Source organism: Saccostrea echinata, unplaced genomic scaffold (assembly GCF_033153115.1).
Source record: "Saccostrea echinata isolate AGI-Se365-2 ecotype Australia unplaced genomic scaffold, CSIRO_AGI_Sech_v1 ptg000025l, whole genome shotgun sequence".
In the NCBI taxonomy this organism is placed as follows: Eukaryota; Metazoa; Mollusca; class Bivalvia; order Ostreida; family Ostreidae; genus Saccostrea; species Saccostrea echinata.
This window is the reverse complement of record NW_026889774.1, coordinates 14630350-14652390: the sequence shown is the minus strand read 5'-3', so window position 1 is coordinate 14652390 and position 22041 is coordinate 14630350. Positions and strand designations below refer to the sequence as shown.

At 33.4% G+C, this 22041-nt stretch overlaps 1 protein-coding gene across 2 annotated transcripts in view; it reads left to right on the top strand.

The window, feature by feature from the left end:
• The window catches only part of LOC133192060 (palmitoyltransferase ZDHHC3-A-like), a 123708-nt gene extending 108910 nt beyond the window's left edge, over positions 1-14798 (top strand). Inside the window, exons 8-9 of one of the 2 annotated variants that reach the window (XM_061327901.1) lie at positions 7923-8031; positions 14237-14798. In XM_061327901.1, the coding sequence (XP_061183885.1) occupies positions 7923-8031; positions 14237-14307 (180 nt within the window). In that variant the 3' untranslated portion in view covers positions 14308-14798. The remainder of the gene's footprint in view (positions 1-7922; positions 8032-14236) is intronic. The other variant, XM_061327902.1, reaches the window with a different exon arrangement.
• The last annotated feature ends 7243 nt before the right edge of the window (positions 14799-22041 follow it).

Sequence of the window (22041 nt, the reverse complement as noted above, 5' to 3'; positions counted from 1 at the left end):
CTCAGCTTAAAGCTCTCATGATTTTTGATATCACAATTTTTCAACGTCTGTCACTCCCTCTCTCTTTCTGTTTGTGTTTGTAATTTTTGGTTGTCCTCTTAACACTGTCCGTCCGTCTGTCTTTCCGTTTATATATATATATATATATATATATATATATATATATATATATATATATATATATATATATATATATATATATATATATATATATATACACACACGAGGGGTGATCAAAAAGTTCGCGAACTAATTGAATTACTTCCTTAAAAGAAATAAAATGAGGTTTAAGTGTTCAATATTTTTTTAAAGTAGTCCTCTCCGATTTTAATGCACATTTGCCATTGTTCTACCCATGCACGAATCACGTGATCCAGGCGGTCACGTGACATGCTTCGTAGCGGTCTGTTCACAGAAGCTAAGAGATTTTTCCGAATCTTGTATTTCTTGCAATGCAAGTATTTTTTATAACAAGAACAGACCATCTGTCAGAAATTGCTAAGTCTTGGCAATAGGATGAGTGGATAAGGATATCTCTTCCCAGAATTAGCATGGCGACCATCACAACCCGAGTCCTCTGTCTCGGGAGCGTCGTTTATCCAATGTGGAAAAAGTATGGGCGCCTTCATTTTTTCATATCTCATATGTTTAAAGTCTAAAGTAAATGTTATTTTAGGGATTTAATAATTATATTATTGCTCAGATATTCAACTATTTTTCTTACTGTAATTTTACGATCTTTTAAAACAAATTGCTCAACTAAAAACACATCTTTTTACCGGCTTGCTTTCGCTGGGCAACAGAACAAACATCATTTTTAACCATCTCCCTGCCTTCACTAAAACATTCAATCCAATTAATGATTGAACTTCTGGTAAGTCTTTTGTCTTCATAAACCTTGTACAAATTATTATATTCTACTGCAAAGGAATTTCCGAGATATACGTTACACTTTACAGCCTTTCGTTGCTCGAGTACGACTGAGTCAACCATTTTTTGTCACAAGTGACCTATATACTGACGTCATTTTCACATTGTGACGTCACAAACACGGAGCAAAACATTATTTAACATCTGCTATTTATAGAACTTGTGTATAACTATATATGTACCAAATTTCATTCTGATCTGAATTGCGGTTTTTTAAATATAGAGATAGTTCGCGAACTTTTTGATCACCCCTCGTATATATATATATATATATATATATATATATATATATATATATATATATATATATATATATATATATATATATATATATATATATATTGATCACCCTTCGTATATATATATATATATATATATATATATATATATATATATATATATATATATATATATATATATATTTATATATATTTATATATTTATTTATATATTGGTTTTCCTCTTTCCACTTAACCAATTCCAACCAAACTTGCCATAAAGCAGTCTTTTGTGAAAGTGGATACATGTAATTAACTTTTAGTGAAAAGTGTGATTGCCCTTAGTAGATGCTAGTTCAATGACTAAAATAGGTTTGAAAGAAAGAGAAAAAATTACACAATCGATGCCTTAATTGAAACTTTCCAGAATCACATGAAATAAAAGCTTTTAATGGAAGAAAATGAATCAGTGTTATCAAAATACACAGAATGAAACCATCTTTCAGCATTATCTTACACTTTTTAAAGAAGAAAAATCATGACTAAAGATGTTATTGAGTTAACTGAGTCACTTAGGTGAACTACTGCTATCTGTGTTCGTTATCCGTCATGCATCATCCGTTGGTTTGTTTTTGTTTTCTTTTTTTTTTGCTGTTTAACGTCCCTCTCGAGAATTTTTCACTCATATGGAGACGCCACCACTTGCCAGTGGAGGGCTACAAATTTTGACCTATACTCGCCACTTAGGGCCATTGAGCAGTGAGGGATCTTTTTCGTGCCAACACCTACTGCAACACGGGACCTCGGTTTATACGGTCTCATCCGAAGGACCGGTCTCCACGTCCCGCAGTGGGATTCGAACCCGCGACGTAAGGATCAACTCCTTACTCCGCGACTCTAGAGCAGACGCTCTAACCACTGCGCCACGCGGGCGACTCATCCGTTGGTCGTTAACTTGTTAATATATCCAGATCCTATTAAACTGTGTAGCCAATTTCAACAAATTTTGGAAAAGAGCATCTTTAGGCAAAATGAGTCTCGAAGGGTCGGACTAAAACCATCAAAATCAATCTAATTTTTTTAAAAAAATTGCTTTTTACTCCTGGACATCAAGGAGTGAAACCGTTGCCATGATTATAACAAACAATGAGTCCTTTAAAAATTGTTAAGTTCCTTGCCCAAGGATCAGTGATTCTGGAGTTAGCGGGCTCTATTAATCATACATGTATAATAAACATGCATAAATTCGATGAAAGACTATTTCTCTCACCCCGTATATAAAGCATTTTTTTTTTTTTTTGTTTGCTTGTATGTTGTTTAACGTCCCTCTCGAGAATTTTTCACTCATATGGAGACGCCACCACTTGCCGGTGGAGAGCTGCAAATTTTGACCAATGCTCGACACTTAGGGCCATTGAGCAGTGAGGGATCTTTTTCGTGCCAGCACCTACTGCAACACGGGACCTCGGTTTATACGGTCTCATCCGAAGGACCGGTCTCCACGTCCCACAGTGGGATTCGAACCCGCGACGTAAGGATCAACTCCTTACTCCACGACTCTAGAGCATACGCTCTACCACTGCGCCACGCGGTATAAAGCAAGTAAACTATGTGCAACATTTTGATCAGCAAGGGTGCATTTTCTAACTTTGAGAAATTCATGGTCCTAGGTCGGTGGTTTTGGTTAAAGCGAGTCTCTTTAATTAAATACAGTGAAAATGCTCAAATTCATCGAAGGTGATCTCTGCCCCTGAGTATTAAGCATACATACAAAGTGCATGGTAATGGTAATCAAAGGTAGCTCTTAAAATACTGTGAATTTCATGACCCTTGTCAGAGGTTATAGTGTAAGGTTGCATCTCTCTTGATTATTTTGTGAAAATGCATTATTTCTTTGAAGATATTTTTTTTTGCCCTGATCAATAAGCAGACATACTTAATGCAAGGTTTTCATGTGCAAGGATTCCTCCATGTTCTTCAGAATTGTGAATTTCATGTTCCCTGAGTCGGGATTATGTGTTATAGAGCTCTTTGGTCATAAAGTTAATGGTGTTATAGAGCTCTGTTGGTCATAAAATGAAAATGTCTATGAAATTCTTTGAAAATCGTGGATGTTTAGCAATCATATAAATGCATGGTGTTCATGACTGAGCAAGGATGCCTCTTCCAAAGAATGAGTGCACTTTAGTACGTCATTTGGAACCTTTTCGGCTACCCATTTTAAGCTTTACATTACAATATATCGCATAATTAATCTATGATTATTGTGCAAGCATATTCTTTTGATATTTATTCATTGAATTTTTTTGTCATACATATTTCTATAATTACAGACAATGTCATTGAAAAGAACATATACAAACCTTAAATTCCGGAAATTTGAACGGGACCACTTACGAATTTAAGGTATCCGCAAATAGGCGGAGTCATTTAAATCGCATGGATGTGGAATGTAAACATTAGCACATATATGAATTTTTTTCGCACTGCGAATTTAAATGGAGAAGAGAGAGATTGTTTAGTTTTATGGTGCACAAATAATAAATGATTCTAGTGTTTAGGGATGGGGAAGATGTCTCGCCCTGCAGACCATTATACAGAGGCGACATGAGCCTGTACATGTACTTACTAATCACACTATCAATACCAGAATTCTTTCAAAACACCCGTAATGAAAAATACAAAGTAAAATAAGAGACATATAATCTTCAAACCCTATTAAAATTTGCGCAAAAATCTTCTATAGTTTGAAGTTGGAAGTGCGATAGATACTGTCACAATAGAAACTTTCAATAACAAACACAATGAAATGCTCAATGAAAGCCTTAGCGTATCGAACAGTGGAATGTCACGTGAGTAAAGTGATTATAATATCAATCGTTGACACTCGGTGAACTGTTAATTTAGTGGCTAATTCGACCGTAGTTTGGAGACTTTTTCAAAAAATTAGATATGAGCCGCAATTTGTCCAACATTGTCCTTGGGATATGTTGAAGTTTAAATCAAAATACACATTCTGTGCAAATGAGACCAATGGACAAGTTGCGGCTCGATGTAAACAATGTCGTTGAAAACTGGTATGCATATGAGTAACAATAGAAATGTGACAAAACTGTTAGACCCCCGTCTCAAAAGCTAGTGTCGCTCGGCATTATTTAATACTTTCATGTAGTATAATATACCAAAACCTGCTCTTAAGACATTGTTTAATACCTATAAAACATAAAGTTTATGAACTTTGGAATTTTATTTTGCGCAAAACACCGGGACCCAGCTCTCATAGCTTAAGTGCACTCATCCTTTGTGAATTCCATCACTTCTGGTCAGGGGTCTGGTAATGAAGGTGGGTTTTTTTGATTATGAAGTTAAAGCTTATTTCTTTAAAAGTCTTCTTCTTTGCATCGGGGCATTAAACAATATACTAACTGTATGTCTATGATGATCATAGGTGCCACTTCCAAAATATTAAATTTTAATGACCCTGGTTCATGGTTTCAGGTGCTAGAGTTGGGCTCTGTTGATTATATACATGTACACGTATAAATTAAAAGTGCATTAATTCTTTGAAAATCTTTTCTGATTCTGGGTATTTTGCAGGCATACTTTGTGCATGATTATGATGCCAATGGATGCCTATCCAAAAATTATGATATACGTGGCCCCTGTTTAAGGGGTTCTGGTGCTAGGGCTGGTGTCTATCAATTACGTATAGAAGTGCATTATTGCCTTTACAAAAGCTTCTTTTCTGCTCCAATGCATTGAGGAGACAAACAAAATATAAAGTTGTAATGAACGAAGGTTTTTAACCAAATTTGTAAATTCTAGATCACTTGATAAAGTCTTTTGGTGCTTGGCAGGGCTCTATTTATCGTGTTTGAAAATCTGTTTATTAAAAAAAGAAGATATTTCTCTTTGTCATTCACCTTTGATAATAATTCATTGTAAATAGAACAAACATTGGAAAAATTCTTTGCAACCCCCTTAGCACGTAAAAGATCGTTTCTCTGGAATTTGAAAAAGAGAAGGCTCACTGGGGGCCTCCAGAGAAACCGAAATCCTTTCAAAAACCGGTCTAATAAACTTAATTTTCCGCCGAAATATGGCTAAAATATTGCCGACTCGGTGTTAAACAATAAACAATCGATCATTTTTTCCAGAACTCCAAAGTCATGATAACTTAAAGTCATATTCATACTGAAGGCAGTGTAGATTCAAGTTTGTTCAAATCATGACCAAACTGGGATAGGGATGGGCCGCCATGGGAGATTATAGTTTTCCTTGGGTATATAAATGGAAAATCTTTTTCCAGAACTTCAGAGTCAGTATGTCACATTCATATAGAAGCCTCCTCAGGTAGTTTTGATTTTATTCAAAGCATGACTCCCTTGAATAGGGTGGGTTCACAATTAGTAATGAAAAATTCATATGAAAAATCTTTTTAAGAACAGGAAAGCCTTTATTAGTCATATTTATATTGAAGCATTCTCAGGTAGTGTAGATTTATGTTTGTTCAAATCATGTCCCGGATATAGGGCAGGGAAACAGGAAGCGGTCAGAGTTTTTCATGGCCCCCAGGGGTAGAGTGGGGCTACAATGGGCAAACAAAGTTTTACAAAGGATGATATAGGAAGAAGAATCTGCTGCTGAAGAACAAGAAGGGTCATAATTACTCAGGTGAGCGTTGTGGCCCATGGACCTCTTGTTTATAGACTTGAATGCTAGTTGTATAGAAAAGATCGCTAACAACTCAATCCTTTTCCCGGTTTTCCATGAATAGCAACCTGCTTTGTATATGAAGCGTGAAACCTAATAATAAAATTATAAACAGCAGAGGCGGCTGTATCCCCTAAGTTAATTTTCTGAGGATCTGGCAGGTTCAAAATATACAAATATGTGATTAAGCAATATATACAGATAAATGTTGATACTACCTGTCTTTATTCTTTGATCAATTGACTCTTGAGCGATCGGCTCTTACAGCTCGCTCTTATGGTTACCGGCTCTTACAGCTCTGCTCTTAATTACCGGCTCCTACAGCTCTTTCCTTTAATACTGGCTTTTACAGCGCAATTCCTACAGTTCGGCTTTTTACAGCTCTTGCTGGCTCCCACAATCACTCTCTTAATAACAACCAATATCTTAAGCCAGGATAGACTTGTTCAGTCACGTCTAAAGCTTTAAATATTTATTTATCATTAACTAAAAGTTACCTCTGGTCATTAATGGTCCACTCGTCTTGCCTCTTCAGCATCAACTTCACAATTAACTCAACTCTGCCGCTTCACTTGTATTTATACCCTACGTGACCAACAACACCATCTAGCGGAAACATGACTAAAATACCGCTTGTACGGAATAACTTTTCCCGGATCGCCTCCCATACACATTGGGTCCATCTACATAAAATTAAGCATGTCAGATACATTTATAATTGTATCCTTTACTTCGATCTTTCTTTTACCTCATACAATGCCAAGTGTTTCCTGATATTGCCATTCAAATGCAGTAACAATGCATTCATATCTCATGGACATGTTTCTAGTTTTTATTTTTGGTAAATGTGCGTTATACATTTTCTTACATACAGCGGGCATTAAGGAGGCTCAATACACCACTTTTTGATGACGTACTACACAGAAAAATAAACCTCCATTGTTTCGTCCGTTTTCTCCTGGGGACGAATTGTACAGGTTCGCTTTGCTGATGATCTAAATCTTTAAAGCGCTCTAAAAATAGACTACACTACATGCGATGTTGTAAACAATGGGAACTTGGTAACGGATTCATAAATAAATCACGAACGAAGAAGGGTTACTTTTTAAAAGTAGAGACCAAAGAGAATGACAGTCAAATTTTCGCTACCCAACTATTGTACAATGTCATAGCGAAAGCCGCAAGTTCTATCCCTGATAACATGTATGTATAGAGGAAATTCGAGTTGAAATCTACAACCTCGTTGAAATAAATTATAATTGACTTGCGCTATTAGAGAACAGTACTCTTGTTGGTTTGTGTGCTTGTCTTTATTTCTTCGAAAAATGTATATTTATTCTAGAAATTTTAGCTTATTCTGAATCTGATATGATCAACCGTTCCTGAGTGTTTTGAGTCAGGGGGATTTAGGAAAGATAACTCTTGCAAGTGGACTTTTTATTCCAATTATTTTATAAATTGGAATTTTCATTTCCTTAAAACATTTTTTATTCAATTTGTCACTTATTATTCATTAATATACATTTCTTGTCTATTTATAACTGATTTTCCAAATTATTCATGCAAAGATTAAGAAGAAAATCACATTAATTCTTTTTTAGGAGAAAATTATTTTTTATAATAAAAATAATATTGAATATTATGAAGTGTTATTATATTTCTTACATATCTGAAGATGATATCCATCACTTGACACTGAGATTTTTGCAATACTATTAATCAGAAACTTGAAATAAAACATTTTACCAACATAGAAAAAAAGATTTAAAAATCTTTTAAAAATATTTATCGTATCATAACCTCCATTTGGATATTTGAAATCTTCATAAAAAGTGGTGCTGTAATGAAATCTAAAATAAACTGTGGGTGTAATGAGCCTCCTTAAACAAGTTTGTGTAGAAAAGAAAAGATGTCAGAATTTTTAAGCATGTACCGTTTCAATATTTCTGAACAGGTCAAGTTCGAACTTTTTATTTTTAATGTGTATAATGTTTTTTTTTTTTTTTTTTTTTTTTTTTTTTTTGTTTTTTTTTTTAAAATTTATTTTCATTATTGAAACAGATATCAGCAGTTCTAAATGATGAGACAGCAATTGAATATGTGAAGAAAGATGGACCTCAGAGGCACAAAAAATCATCCTTCGTTTTAATGCAGGAAGTTTTTGGTAGAGGTATGAGAATATGATGTAAAAAAAAAAATCATTGATTTTAAGCTATTTTTTATATTAATTCAATTCTCTGTTATATTATTCAGAAAAAATCTCATAAGAACCCTTTGAAATGAACAAAGCTGCAGGAATCTGAGTGGTTCACATACATTTTAAAAAAGAATATTATCATAATTGAAATAAAAGATTTGTTTTTTAATCCCCGTGATCAAAGATCAGAGCTGAATGAACATTGTCTTTTTCCATTGTGAAAATGTATTATCAATGATTTCATTACTTTCATAAAAAACATTTATCTTGTACAAGACCGATGTCCAATTAATCCATTTTTCCTTACTAATATGTTTTTTTTCTTTATCTTTCGTACATGTACATGATAATTTTGGGCATTTTCTAGAGGCAACATGAAAACAGTTTTGTTGTTTCTTTGAAAAATAACAGATATGACCATTTAAAGTAATTCACCATATTCCTTTCAGTCATTCAGCCCGTATATCTAAGAGACGACTTTGACGTCACAATGTCCAATTCCATACAAGTTTTTAAATTTGCTGTTATAAAAGCATAGTATGAGTATGTATAAAACATGTGAAGAAAAGTCAGTAAGCGATTTTAATTTTTAATTTTAAAAAAAATTGATAGATATAACTGTGCAATGATGTGATGACCATTTCAAAGAGTTTATTAAAGCTGAAACCATATTAATAAAAAGGACAATTCTCTTTAAAGCTGTTTTGCGGCCTACAATGACATCAAATTTTCAAGCATTATTTTTTTCTTTTAAAACCTGCATGAATCAGTAGGCTTATGATCCAATTTAAGGATAAATGTTGATTGGTAAATGATGCTATAGTATAGCTTAACCAACACCCAAATTTATATGTGGACTTCTTAAAAACATTAAAATTGACCATTTGATTATGAAATTGGTTAAAGGTGGTTATGGCATGTAGATAAAAACTTCTCCCTTCATTTTTAAGATATTTGCAGGAAAATCTAATAAATGAAAAGAAGGCTACCAGCTTATGTAGATTATTTCATAGTATAAACTTTCAAATAGAGCACAGGTTTCTGTTGAATAAACAAAAGTGATATAAGCCGTGGATTTTTACTCGAAAAATGTCAACTTTTTACCAAAAGATCGAAATTAGACGTGAAGACAATTCTCATTGACCTGTCTGCTTGAAATGAAGAAAAAATACTTTTTTACATACTAAGCAGTTAATTTAAGTTATTTCTAATAATTATTTTTTATTATTATAGTTTAGTTTATATAAGCTACATTTTTGTATTTATTCCTTAGGAGCACCGCATATGTATTAGTACTAGAAATGGTAAAGATATCTTTGTTGTAGCGGGAAGATGTTTTGCTGTTTATGTTATTAACTTATTGTTTTATAGGTACACATGTAACTTTTATAGATGGGGAATTACTGATGGGATGGTTTCATAATGGGAATTCTCGTCTCAACCTTTCAGGAGGACACTCATATTTTTGTATGAGTGACATAGGATCCAAATATTTTGTGTGATTTGGGTGTTGAGAGGACTCAATCTAATTGGATTTCAGGAAGCAACTCACATCTTTGGTAGCATCATTAGCTACAAAAGAAACATTTCTGTCTTGAAAATTAAATGCTAAGGGAAGAGGGGGTTCCCGAAGGTCACATGTGATTGCCAATAGAATGTTGCTTTACGCCATTTTAGAAGTTTTCAGATAAAGAGATTGTCCGCTTTAGGTGAAGTGTCTCAATTTTGATTTATGCATGGTTTCATTATTGACGGAACCTCTTTTTTAAGGTAATATTCAAAAGACCAATGACTTTTACTTTTAACGCCGACGGTAGAGCGCTCGCTCCGTGATCGGAAGGTCGTGTGTTCCTATCACAATTGCGAGTGACCTAATCGATAAAAATAGGTAGCAACTGTTCTTTCGCCAGGAGCTCGGCTCTTTGAAGTGAAAACTGCGGGTCTTTCGGATGAGACCTTAAAAACCGTGTCACGATAGGCATGAGCACTGCTCAATTGCCCAAAGAGTAAAGGTCTAAATTTGAATCCCTTCACCGGTATACGGTGACGTCTCTATATGAGTGAAAAATTATCCAACGGGACGTAAATCAACACACAATCAATCAATCAAATTCACGCCGAAGACTTAGCAAAGGAATTCTTACGATGTTATTTAATTTTCCATAAGTTATCGCCCTTTAATCGAATTTTAGATGACCATTTTGTCGGCACAAAAACGTAAAAGCGGCAAAAGCTAGAGCGCTGAAATTTTCAGCGATTATAGAAAAGAAGTTGAAGTTTGGCACCTGGGTTTTGAATTTTTCCGAAAATGCCTAGTATGGAAGCTCGATAGGGTTCGAAATTTAGTACATGAATCAGAAGTGAATTTTTGAGACATTTTTTATCATATCTCCAAAAATATGAATATTTTCTTAAAACATATTGAATAGAAATTGTGTAGAATTACAAGATCTTTTATATGATATCAAGAAAAAAGGACCGACTCATCACATTAGGGGCCAAAAATCTTTAATAAATAACTCTTTAACGATCAATAGAATACTAAATCTTTGACGCTTTATATCTCGAAAGTGGGAAATATTTTGATACGCAATATTGAACAAAAGATGTTCAAAATAATGTTCTTAACAATATGCAAACTTCTGATTTTTGCTAAAAGTCCCCATTAAGGAATTGAAGGGCCGGCCCCTAAAGAAATCTTTCGCGTATATCTCGGAAACGAAAAAGAATTTTTGAATAGTTGTTCAACAAAAAGTGTTCAAAATCATGAGAGCTTTAAGGTGATATCAAGGAAAAGGGTCTGACCCCTAAAATAAGGGACCGAGAGGGGCCGAAAGTACACAGTCTATAACTCTTCAATGATCAATATTTTGTAATATATTACTGAAGCGAAATACTTTAGTCTTCTATATAATTGGTGTCCTTTATACTGTGATCCTTTTTCTCTCTGCTATGTTGAAGCAGTCCTATAATCTGTGCGCTGAATTGACTCATGTTGGTCCCGACCTCGACCAAAATACAAAAAATCAGCTGCATGAGGCAGTTTGACAAAATAAGAACCTATCGTTTTGAAAATTTGTAGCCTTATGTTCTCTCCTATATTAACATTTTAAAAAGAGTTACGATAATGAATACTGTATTCAGAAACAGTTTGATATCAAAACATAAATTTTATTTTACATGAACGACAAGAGAACTAAAAGGAAAATGAAATTTAACAACCGCATTTTCCTTTAATTACGTTATCCATTGTGTCGTCATTCGTATCAAGTTAATGCTAGTACCACCGGAGGGAAATCCAAATCAAAAAGGAAAAGTGAATTTAAAAAAGCCAAAAGACGTTATCAAATTATGTTTGTTTGCACGGGGGGGGGGGGGGGGGGAAGGATTAAACTGGCATTTTTAAGCACATATTTATAAGATTCAGGAAGCAAATTATGCAATCAATTTTTAGGGTCTCTTGTTAAAAAAACAGTCAGTTTTATTTATATTAACGTGTGATGTTGCATTTATTGGGTTTGATTAGGCCAGGGTTATAACTGTTATGCCATGTTATGCTGAAGGTAAATTAGAAATGAAACAAAAAATTGTCCTGCTATAAAGAGAGAGAGAAAGAGATAAAAACAGATAAAATGGTTTTAAAGCAGCTCCATTCATTGGGAATGAGGATATGGTGATTTTTTGTAATTGAAAATGTATTAGACCACTGTGCACCCCAATCATTTTGTTGAAAAAATTTGGTAAACTAGAAAATAAAATTAAGTATAGTATACAATTATTGCTGTTTTTGAGGTCAATACGATTATTTAGCTCTTCGGGGTCGGTGAATATTGTACTCCTTAGGTGGCTTAATTACGTATTGACTGTAAAAATAGCAATAATTTTTATTATACGAATCACTAATTAAAATGTTAAGAACTCATTAAGCAGTTCATGCCAACTTACTTGTTTACATTTGCTGAAGTCCTAGCTTAATGTATTGAGAGAAGCGGGTTTAAATAAACATAACCAGTCACATTGATTGGGAATTTTTAAAATCTACTTTAGTTGCTATGGAAAAAAAAAAGAAATAATGTCAGGCTCTTTTTATAGAGTAGATTTTGAAAGGGGGGGGGGGCATTATCAGGGGAAAAATGACAGGTGAAAAAAATCTTTCTTTTTTTTTTTTAGATTAGCCCCAACGAAAAGAGAATTCTTTTAACTTTAAATTTTGTGTTATTGTTGGGGTGGGGTGGGGTTGGGGTTAGGGGTGAGGGACTTAGGTCCATTAGTGGGGGACCAGTCTTTCAATGAATATTTTAGCCTAAATTAAAAGTAAAAATTTATGTTCAGAAAAAAGTTGGGGGCGGGGGGAAGGTCCCCTGCACCCCCCCCCCCTCCAAAAATATATATATCCCTAATGTTATGTTCACCTGAGTGGAATTCGGTAACAAGTGAAATAGATTTCCAAAACTATTTGTATCAGTATGAAATTTTCCTATCTATTTTTTGACTAATGTAGAGAAAATAAATCCTTATATCCACCTGGAAGGGCACGTTCAGGTGAATATGATGCAGTATTTTTTGTACATAGTTGCATCTCACCCAATCAGATATCAGATAGGTAGGAATCTTTCTATCATATATAATAAAAGTGTTTTTCTTTTATTCAATTGTTTAAAAATTCAATCAACAAAAAACGATGGAAATATTATTAAGTGGTTTAGACGTCGGGATCGATATGCCTTTCACACTTCGATACGGATACGGATTTACGTGAAATAGAAATATCTCTACAAGTGTTCAATATTTTATTTTTCTCTCTCTTTATATATATTTTTAAATCCTCTCAAAAACCACAACAGAACGATTTGTAATTTGTTTGGTTTTATTTTTTTTTTTCATATTAGAGACCCTGGGTAAGAGTTTGCCTACATTTTGATCAAATTTTACATAAACAGAGTTTACAGGAAAAGAATTTACTTCTTTTCTTCTTAACTGAAATGCCATGTTAGTCTTATCGAAACAACCCAACATTGTGAGAATTTTGAGACACCTTAGCGTCAGGCCGGGGCCATATTTTTGTTTGGATATGAAAGAAGAAAATTTATTTTTAAAGAAAGTATTAAGAACAGTAAAATGTGAATATTCGCCACTGAGAGCATCATGGCAATGAACTCGAAATACGATTTGTATATAGTAGTAAACTTGTTCATTTGTAAAGAGAAAATGACAATTTATGAATATGAAATTGTTCAAATATACCTTAAGCTGTTAAAGATTTGTGCTGTAAGCAATACATTTCATTGGATTTTTTTAAATACAGTCTATTGTATCCAATACTAGGCTAACACGTAAGATGTGTACAGCCTTATTTAACAAATTATGCTGACAAATCTGTTAGTAAAATGTGCATACTCGCTTCTTTTATCCTTGATGGAGATGGAATAAGAGCACCCAAAATACAATATCCATAACATAGTACAACAGGTCTCAAAATAAACGCCAATCGGTGAAATTGATATTTTTCAAGTTTTTACCCAAAAAAAAGGGGGGGGGGGTATATTTTGTTCTGCCTCAAAACTTACTGCCTGATTTTGCTGAACAAAGTATTGCTTACTGTTGTAAGCCTATAATTAACTGTCAGTAGAAACTATTATTAACTATTAATGTATTATATTTTGGAAATATATTTATTGGAATTTTTCTGGCAGTAGTTGTAAAAATTCAATGCCCCGCGCTTGCGTGGGATTTTATCTAATGCTTTGTAGTCCTTAGAAGAGTGGATGAGAGTAAAAATGAAGCAGAGTTTTCTTTCACAAAAGAAACAAAGATTATTGACAACAATTGAACAGATACAGATATTTTATCTTAATTTGACCTCACATTACATGCAACTGTGACGTTATTGTATTCAATTGGTTATGGCAATTCAGGGTACTGTTACGTGTCTGGAACAATGCTGAAACCTTATGCTCAGACTAAGTAGATAGGGCCTCGTTTAACATATTTAAAACATTCGTAATATTATACTTTCGTTTCTAATTCTAAAGTATTTTTTGGAAACTAACCCAATTAAGTAGGTCTATATTAGAGTATTTGTATCAAATATAAACTGAATTCTCTCACAATTTCATAACATGGGATACTGTTTTACCCTTAATATTAACCATCTTTAAATTTTCATTTTTTATTTCAGGTCATCCAGCGCTATGGCTGTTTCCATTGCAGTTTCGACCAAATAACATAGACTATTCAAATCTTGTATAATGATGGTGTTGGATCTCCTATCTTCTTTTTCTAAACAAATGTACAATTATAAAATATTTGTTTAAGCATCCAAACCACAGACGCTTGATCTTTTAAATATTTTCTTTATAAATAAAACATACCATACTTTAGTACATGTAATAACAAGGTGCGTTGTATTAACCATCTTGAATTATTCATTTCAGCTACTTTGTCCTGGATATTTAGCAAGTAACATAGCCATTTTCTTTAAATACTTAAAGTTGTGTAAAGTTTATTTGAATATTCTAAAAGAAATGTCACAAAATGTTGAGGTGCCCATTCCTCCTCTTGCCTATATATGTGTACAGTATATGTATGTTCTGAGTTGTAATACTAATTTGGCACAATTGTTGATTTAGTTGTTTTAGTTGCTTTTATGGTACTTATCAATTAAATAACAGTGTACTTCATGTGATAAGACACAATTCTAGAGATTGTCATATGAATTTATAAAATTATATCAAAGTGCAGCATTATAAATATCTTCAGTTAATTAGCTCTTCTGGGCTGAGGGTTCAAAGACCTGATGCTTGGTCATTTGTGCGGTGTGCGTCAGTATTTTGGAATGTTGGTCGTATAAAAAGTTGACGTTCATACCCACAGGGACCGATAAAATACTATGTTTGATTTTACTTAATCACTTTATATACAATACGATTTGTTCGTGAAACATTGATGCCACCGTAGCTTTTGGCGAAGGTTAAAGTTTCTTAAATGCAAATCAAACTCAAAGGTCAAGGGACGTTGTTACTTAAAGAAAGGGCTTGTCTCAATGAATATATATTTGAAATACGAAGGTCCAATCACCATGATAAGACTGAATTGATGCTCTTTTGTCCAAAACATAAAATAGAGGAAGCTTCTACATTCAATCTTCCATTTGGAGAAAGCTCGATCAGCGACTCTCCTTTCGTAAAGAACCTTGGAGCTTTTTTCGACCGCACTCTAAGTATGGAGAAAAATTGCAGTTCAATAGTTAAAACATGCTTCCATAACATCCGGAAAATCGTTCGCATCCGTTCCTATATTACTGACGACGCATGTAAAACTTTTATTAATTCACTTGTGACTTCCCGACTCGATTACGGAAACTCATTGATTTACGGAATAAATAAACAACTTGTGAACAAGCTACAGATAGTTGTAATTTTATAATAGGGTTTTCAGTACACTAGTAATATTTTATGTTCTTATAGTTTATAAGGTCTTTTAGTTTTCCCCCCTTTTTTACGCACATGCATATGCATTTTTTTTTTAAGTAGTTTGTTCTTCATTTTGTATGCTTATGTGAATTTAAATGTTAAGCGCACTAGAGTGTCTTTATTATAATGCGCTATAGAAATTATTGTATTGTATTGTATTGTATCACTTACCATCGAGCAAAACTTATGGCAATTGCTTAATTTTTTTTTAAATCTGGGTCAAACTTCAAAGTCAAAAGGATCAAATAAAAGGTACCCAAGGGAAGGCCTTGTCATAAAAAATAAGCATGTGAAATATTAAAGCCTTAGCACTAAGTGTTTAAATGTTATGGCTAAGGTTAAAGTTTTTCAAAAGTAGGTCAAACTTGTTGGCATCCAAAGGAAGGCTTTGTCACAAGAATTACACTTTTGAAATATGATGGCACTAGTACTAACTGTTTAAAACTTATGTTAAAGGTTAATGGGTTTTTTTAAAAAAAAAATTGGTCACACTCAAAGGTCAAGGCCAAAAATATTTATATCCATGGAAAGGACTTGTCACAATGAATACAACTAATGAAAGCCCCAACTGCTAAGTTATGGCCAAGGTTCAAGTTTGGTAAATTCAAGAGGTCAAACATGTTGGTACCCGAAGAAAAGTTTTGTCACAAGGAATACACATGGGTGAATTCAAAAATAATGATCACAAAATTGATTTTTTTTTAATCAACTACCCTTAACATATTTTTTCACTTATGTCATCATATTGTACATGCATTCTAGTTAAAATTCCCGAAGTTGCAATAGAAAAGACAGTTGGATAAAAAAAGAAATCAGAATTTTTATTAGTAAAACTTAATTTGAGAAAGAAAATATCACTACGTCCTAAAAGTCTTTCTAAAATGCATAATCAAAAGAAATTACAGTTTTTTATGCTTCAAAATGGTAAGAGGGATATAAATGATTAGATCTTAACCTTGATTAAGTTTCTTCTCTTGTATATGTGGAAAAAATTTGCTTTTTGTTTGCTTTTTTACATTATTTTTTTCAATTCTGGTTTGAAAAGTTTTAATATGAAAGAAACATGAAACAGAAGAATTCCCACAAAATCACTTTTTTGTCCATTTAAGTCAATTCTTTAAATCTAAGCCTAAAAAGAATTTTGATATACAAGATTTGTAACAGAAAAATACTAGATTTTGAAGTGACCCTATTTTACATTATTGTGTTGCATTCCTGACATCTGATATGTATTTTATTTATCACACAATAACCCATCCTTAGTTCGTAAATCAGTTCGTCGTTTTGATATTTTTTATCATTTAGGGCAAGTTTACCATATTTTCAAAATTTCAAAACGTGATTATTTACAATGTTTAATATTTATATATTGTATTCAAAAATATGTGTTAAGTGATGAAAACTATCCTCTGAATTGACTGTAAAATAGTCTGTAATTAGTTGATAGACATGTTTAGAACATCAAATAGTATCAAACATTTTTTTTTTTTTACTATTTATTTTTTTTTTAATAAAGATAGATTAAAATCATTGATAATTATGATAAAAAAAAATTTCTGTTGCACTCTTGACTGTAGTAAAATAAAAAATCAAACCATAGAACACAAAAATTCATTAAATGATGGGGAACATCATGTGGTAATGAAATTGTGCAATGTTCATACTCCAATTTTTCATAATTAAAACGCATGAGAATATTTAAAATTCGCTTTATATCTGGAATTGTTCCCTATTTATGTCAACAACAAAAAACTAGCTGAAATATATATTTAGATGGTAAAATATTTTTTTAGTATATTGTCCACCACGGGATAAACAATGTAAGCAACTGAGGTCAACCAGAAACATTGCACTCATCAATTTTTTCTCTATATTTATATAACATATTTGTTGCACTCCAGCCACTCCTGACCAAAAGCATGGGAATCTTTAAAGTAGAATTGTGATACGAAAATTACATTAGAACTTGTTTTGTTTTTTTCAGTGAAGCTGAGGTGGAATTACTTTAATTTTATAACAATTTTTCAGTATGTTTATTTAGATTAAAACACATCTGAATTGATAAAATTGAAAAAGAGAAGGGTTTTAATAAGACTGTCAATAATTTAGTACTAATTTTTTCAAATAGATTATTATTTATTAATTAAAGAGTATTTTTAGCATGAATAGAATTCCGATCACCGAGCGAGTCAATGAGATATTTGACAGGTATTTAGTATCTAAAGACATATCCTGAGATATAGAAATTTATTCCCATTACCTGAAATTTTATTCCAGGTTGATAAATATATTGTTTGGTCATTTTTTTAATTCACCAAAATGTGAAACATGAAAGCCATAGCTCCAACCAATTAAAGTTACGGGCAAGGTTAAAGTTTTTGCGGACAGACAGACGGACGGACAGAACAAAAAACTGTATACCCCTGAATTTTGGATTACGGGGGTATAAAATTAAATCGGACACTTTTATCACAATCCTTTTGCTTTCATTGATGCAAGGAAAAGGGGATATAAACTGGAAACATTGTGACTAAGTGTAACATGTCGAACTGAATGTTAACTCATATCGGGGGTCGTATCTTATCAATTCAAAGGTTGGGTATGATTACAATACATAACAATTTTTTTTAAATAAATAATTGGCAAATAATTGAAAACAGAGACCTGTAAATATATTCAAATATAATGACCTAGCCTTATCTAGGTTAATAATAACGACGACAATATGGAATAGAGAATCAAATAGTAACTAATGATTGGGTGAATTACAGTGTGTAGACTATCAGCCTTATACTGGCCATCCTCGGACTCATGCTTGTGCTGCAGCCTTAGTCAGGACACAGTCAGTACAAGTGACAGCCTTTCAACTGCTGTGCACTATGCTAGCCTTATTCAGACAGACACACTGCGCACAACAGCCTGGTCGCCAGACAGGTCAAGAAGACGAATTACAGCTGACTAACCTCTGAGTGCCTTCCCACTGCAAAACACGACAGCCTTTGTATTATTATCCTTGTAGACCTTACTTATCTCATTAAGTCAACCTCTTCTGTAAGCTGACTTTATTTCTTTATTGTCTCGCCGCTATAATGTTTGCTCACGTCCTAGCACAGCTTGCATTGACTCTGGACACTGAGATACAGCCTTTATATACACGTCTTGGCACAGCTTCACGGCCAGGAACACGTTAAGTTCCTTTACAATACCGTTATCAGAGACTTTTAAAGTTAAGCACTAAAATCGGTTCGTTGTCGTGACCTCACAGGTGAGATTGAGATGATATCCGTCCGTTGTCATAACTTCAGAAAAAGAATTAGTTTAATTTCATTTTCCAAGTGAGTTAATTGATTACAATCCCTCAAATTGCAATGGGGAACATAACTGACAATATATTTGTTGGTGCATCAATAACGTTACATATTAACAGGCTTTATTACAGTAGTTTGCGTTGGTGATACACCACCCTGTTAAAAACTTATTTTGATTTGTTTAAACTTTCTTTGAAATGAACATATTTTTCTTTTATACAATAAACAATACTCAACACTAGGTACAGGTAATATTATGAGGTATTGTTAGCCCCTGAAATAAAAATCAAAGCTAAGTAAAATTGAAAATTTTTGCTATAATTGAAATTATGTCCGTTGTCATGACAAGTCAGGAAAATTCAGTCCGTTGTAATCGGTGTGTTGTCAGAATTGTACAGTATATAACATTTGTACACTACTGTTTAATGCATTTTATTTATCAATTATACCTGAAAATAGAGGGAAAAGATTTTGGAAAGGAAAACCGGTCATACATGTATCATTTGTTCGAACAAATATCTAATTTGTCCGAATGAATATCTAATTTGTCCGAACAAATATCTTATTTGTCCGAACAAATAATTTTTTTTTATCTGGCCCTCTAACGGCGCCGTAGGTTTCCAACAAGTGCTATTAAAAGAAAATTTAAAAGCATGTTTTATCGATAACATTGCACTGATTCTTCTATAATTGTTTCTATGAGAGATCCTTAATAATGTAAATTAAATACAAAGGACCAATCTCGTTATTAAACATAAATAATTGCATATATCAATGCATGGGTAGACGATTTAATGGCAAATGAATTTAAGATTTACTGAGCTTCAAAGTTAGACTTTTAAGGGTGAACACCTTAGCAGTATGAAGCGCATGCAGTGGTTAGAGCATTTCACTCTAGTGTGGAGGAGCTAGAGAATTGATCCTTACGTCACTGGTTCGAATTTCAACACGGACGTTAAGACCGGTATAAGTCCCGTACGTATATCATATTAGTCAGATGTTGATACGAAATAAATCTTTTTCTGTTCTATGTCCACAAGTACCAAGCACAGATCTAAAGCATCCCTCAATAGGCAGTCGGTAGCGTTCAAGGGACATGAAGCAAGCAAACAGCCAACCAACAGACTTTGGCATCGTGTAAAGCTGACAATATTTCACTTTATAACTCATAAAATTCTCTTTACTTTTTATGAATAGTAAAATAAAACACATACTATTCAGTATGTCCATTATGTTTTTTGGTACTGCTGATATATGCACACCAAAATACATGCACGTACCTAGCAGAATTGGAATTAAAATTACTTTATTGATTTTTTTTTTTATTTCAAATTGTTGAACTTTGAGCTGCTTTCAGACAACCAACAAAATTCAAAATTATTCCTACAATCATCATGATATTTGCTTAAATCCGTTATCTCTTCATGCATATAGCATAGCTTTTGAAAGGTGGGGGAGGGGCTAGGACAGTAATTGGTAATTTACCTGAAATTTCTTTGACAAACTGGATAGAGAGAAGAAAATCCTATTTAGGGGGTGGCTTAATTTCCAAATTCGTGGGCGAGAGAATTGACTCTACTGAAACAAAAAGCGAGGGAAGGTTGGGGCAACCGACCTTTCAAAGAATACTTTCATCTTTATTAAATAAACGGTATAAGTTTAAGTTGGGGACCACCCCGTCTCCCGATATTATGTGCCTTAAGAATAAATAAATATGATCATTTCTGCACCATTTCATAGATAGATACATATGACACCGGACTATATCAACTTAACATGTACTGACAACGGACATTTTGCTTATAAATGTCAAGTTCTCATATAGTATGCGTTCTACAAAAGGCTGTAATATGTCTAATGAAATGAAAATAGAGCTACTTTTCAAACTACGAACTTAAAGTGCTTTTTAAATAAATTGACGACGAAAATTTTTTTTTCACCGCACATCCATGCTTTTACACCATGGTATGTACTCGCCACACAAAACTACTCGGAATATATATACATGTAGGACAACAGAGACATGACTTTTTGTCACGAATACTGAATGCTGTATCATTTTCCCAATACTTAAGTGTATTCCTGGAATTGAACAAAAACATGATCTTTTTATGCACTCAGTAAAAATTTTGTATGACACCGGACGGACATCATCTTAACCTCACCTGTTAGGTCATGACAACGAACCGATTTTAGTGCCTAACTTTAAAGCTCTCTGACAACGTACTGTAAAGGAACTTAACGTGTTCCTGGCCGTGAGCTTGCACTGACTCTCGACACTGAGATACAGCCTTTATATATTATTTCGACACGTGACGAGATAAAAACATGGATGTTTACATCTGAAACATTATAGGTAAAGACAAATGATAACAATATAAATTTTCTTCAAAATTACTCACCAAGCACATTTTTTTCCCACATTTCAGCTATCAGTTTTATTCATAAGTCATTTAGTATCCCAGACCCTACTCAAGCCTTTGTAGCAAAAAGAATTCTTAAAAGGTGTCAAGCTGTAGGCTCAAGGAGGGACACACGCTTGCCTATCACGGCACCTATCTTACACGAACTCATTGCAGCTTTAGAACACACTGTGTCTCAGTATTCACTTCGACTTCTGTTGAGAGCACTTTTCTTGGTAGCCTTTCGTGATTTTCTTAGATTAGGGGAAATAACAGCGAAATCAGTTAAAGCTAATAATTGTATTTTACAGAGGTCTGACATCACGTTCAAACAGGGAAAAACTTTGCTAGAGGGAGTTCAAATAGCTATGAGGGATTAATTATAAAACAAATCAACATTATGCTCGAATAATCATTTCCCTCCAAGCATGTCCCGATTCATTATTCTGTCCAGTTAAGGCATTGTATAAGTATCTTGCCTTGTACAAACACACATATGGACCACTGTTCCAGACCATAGATGGCTAACCAATTACATACTCGGTAGTTACTTCACATCTCAAAGCAGCAATTCAGTTTATTGGGCTAAGTCCGGAACATTTTAAAGGACACAGTTTCAGAACTGGGGAAGCAACACATGCGGCCTCTTTTGGTTATTCAAAAACGGAAGATGGAATTCGGATGCTTTCAAGCACTACATTCGAATTAAGTCTTTCAAACTATAAGTAATTCTACATGTCTGCTTTCTAGTGCATACACTTGTTTAGTCTCCCAAAATAGAATATGTTTAAGAAGAACATT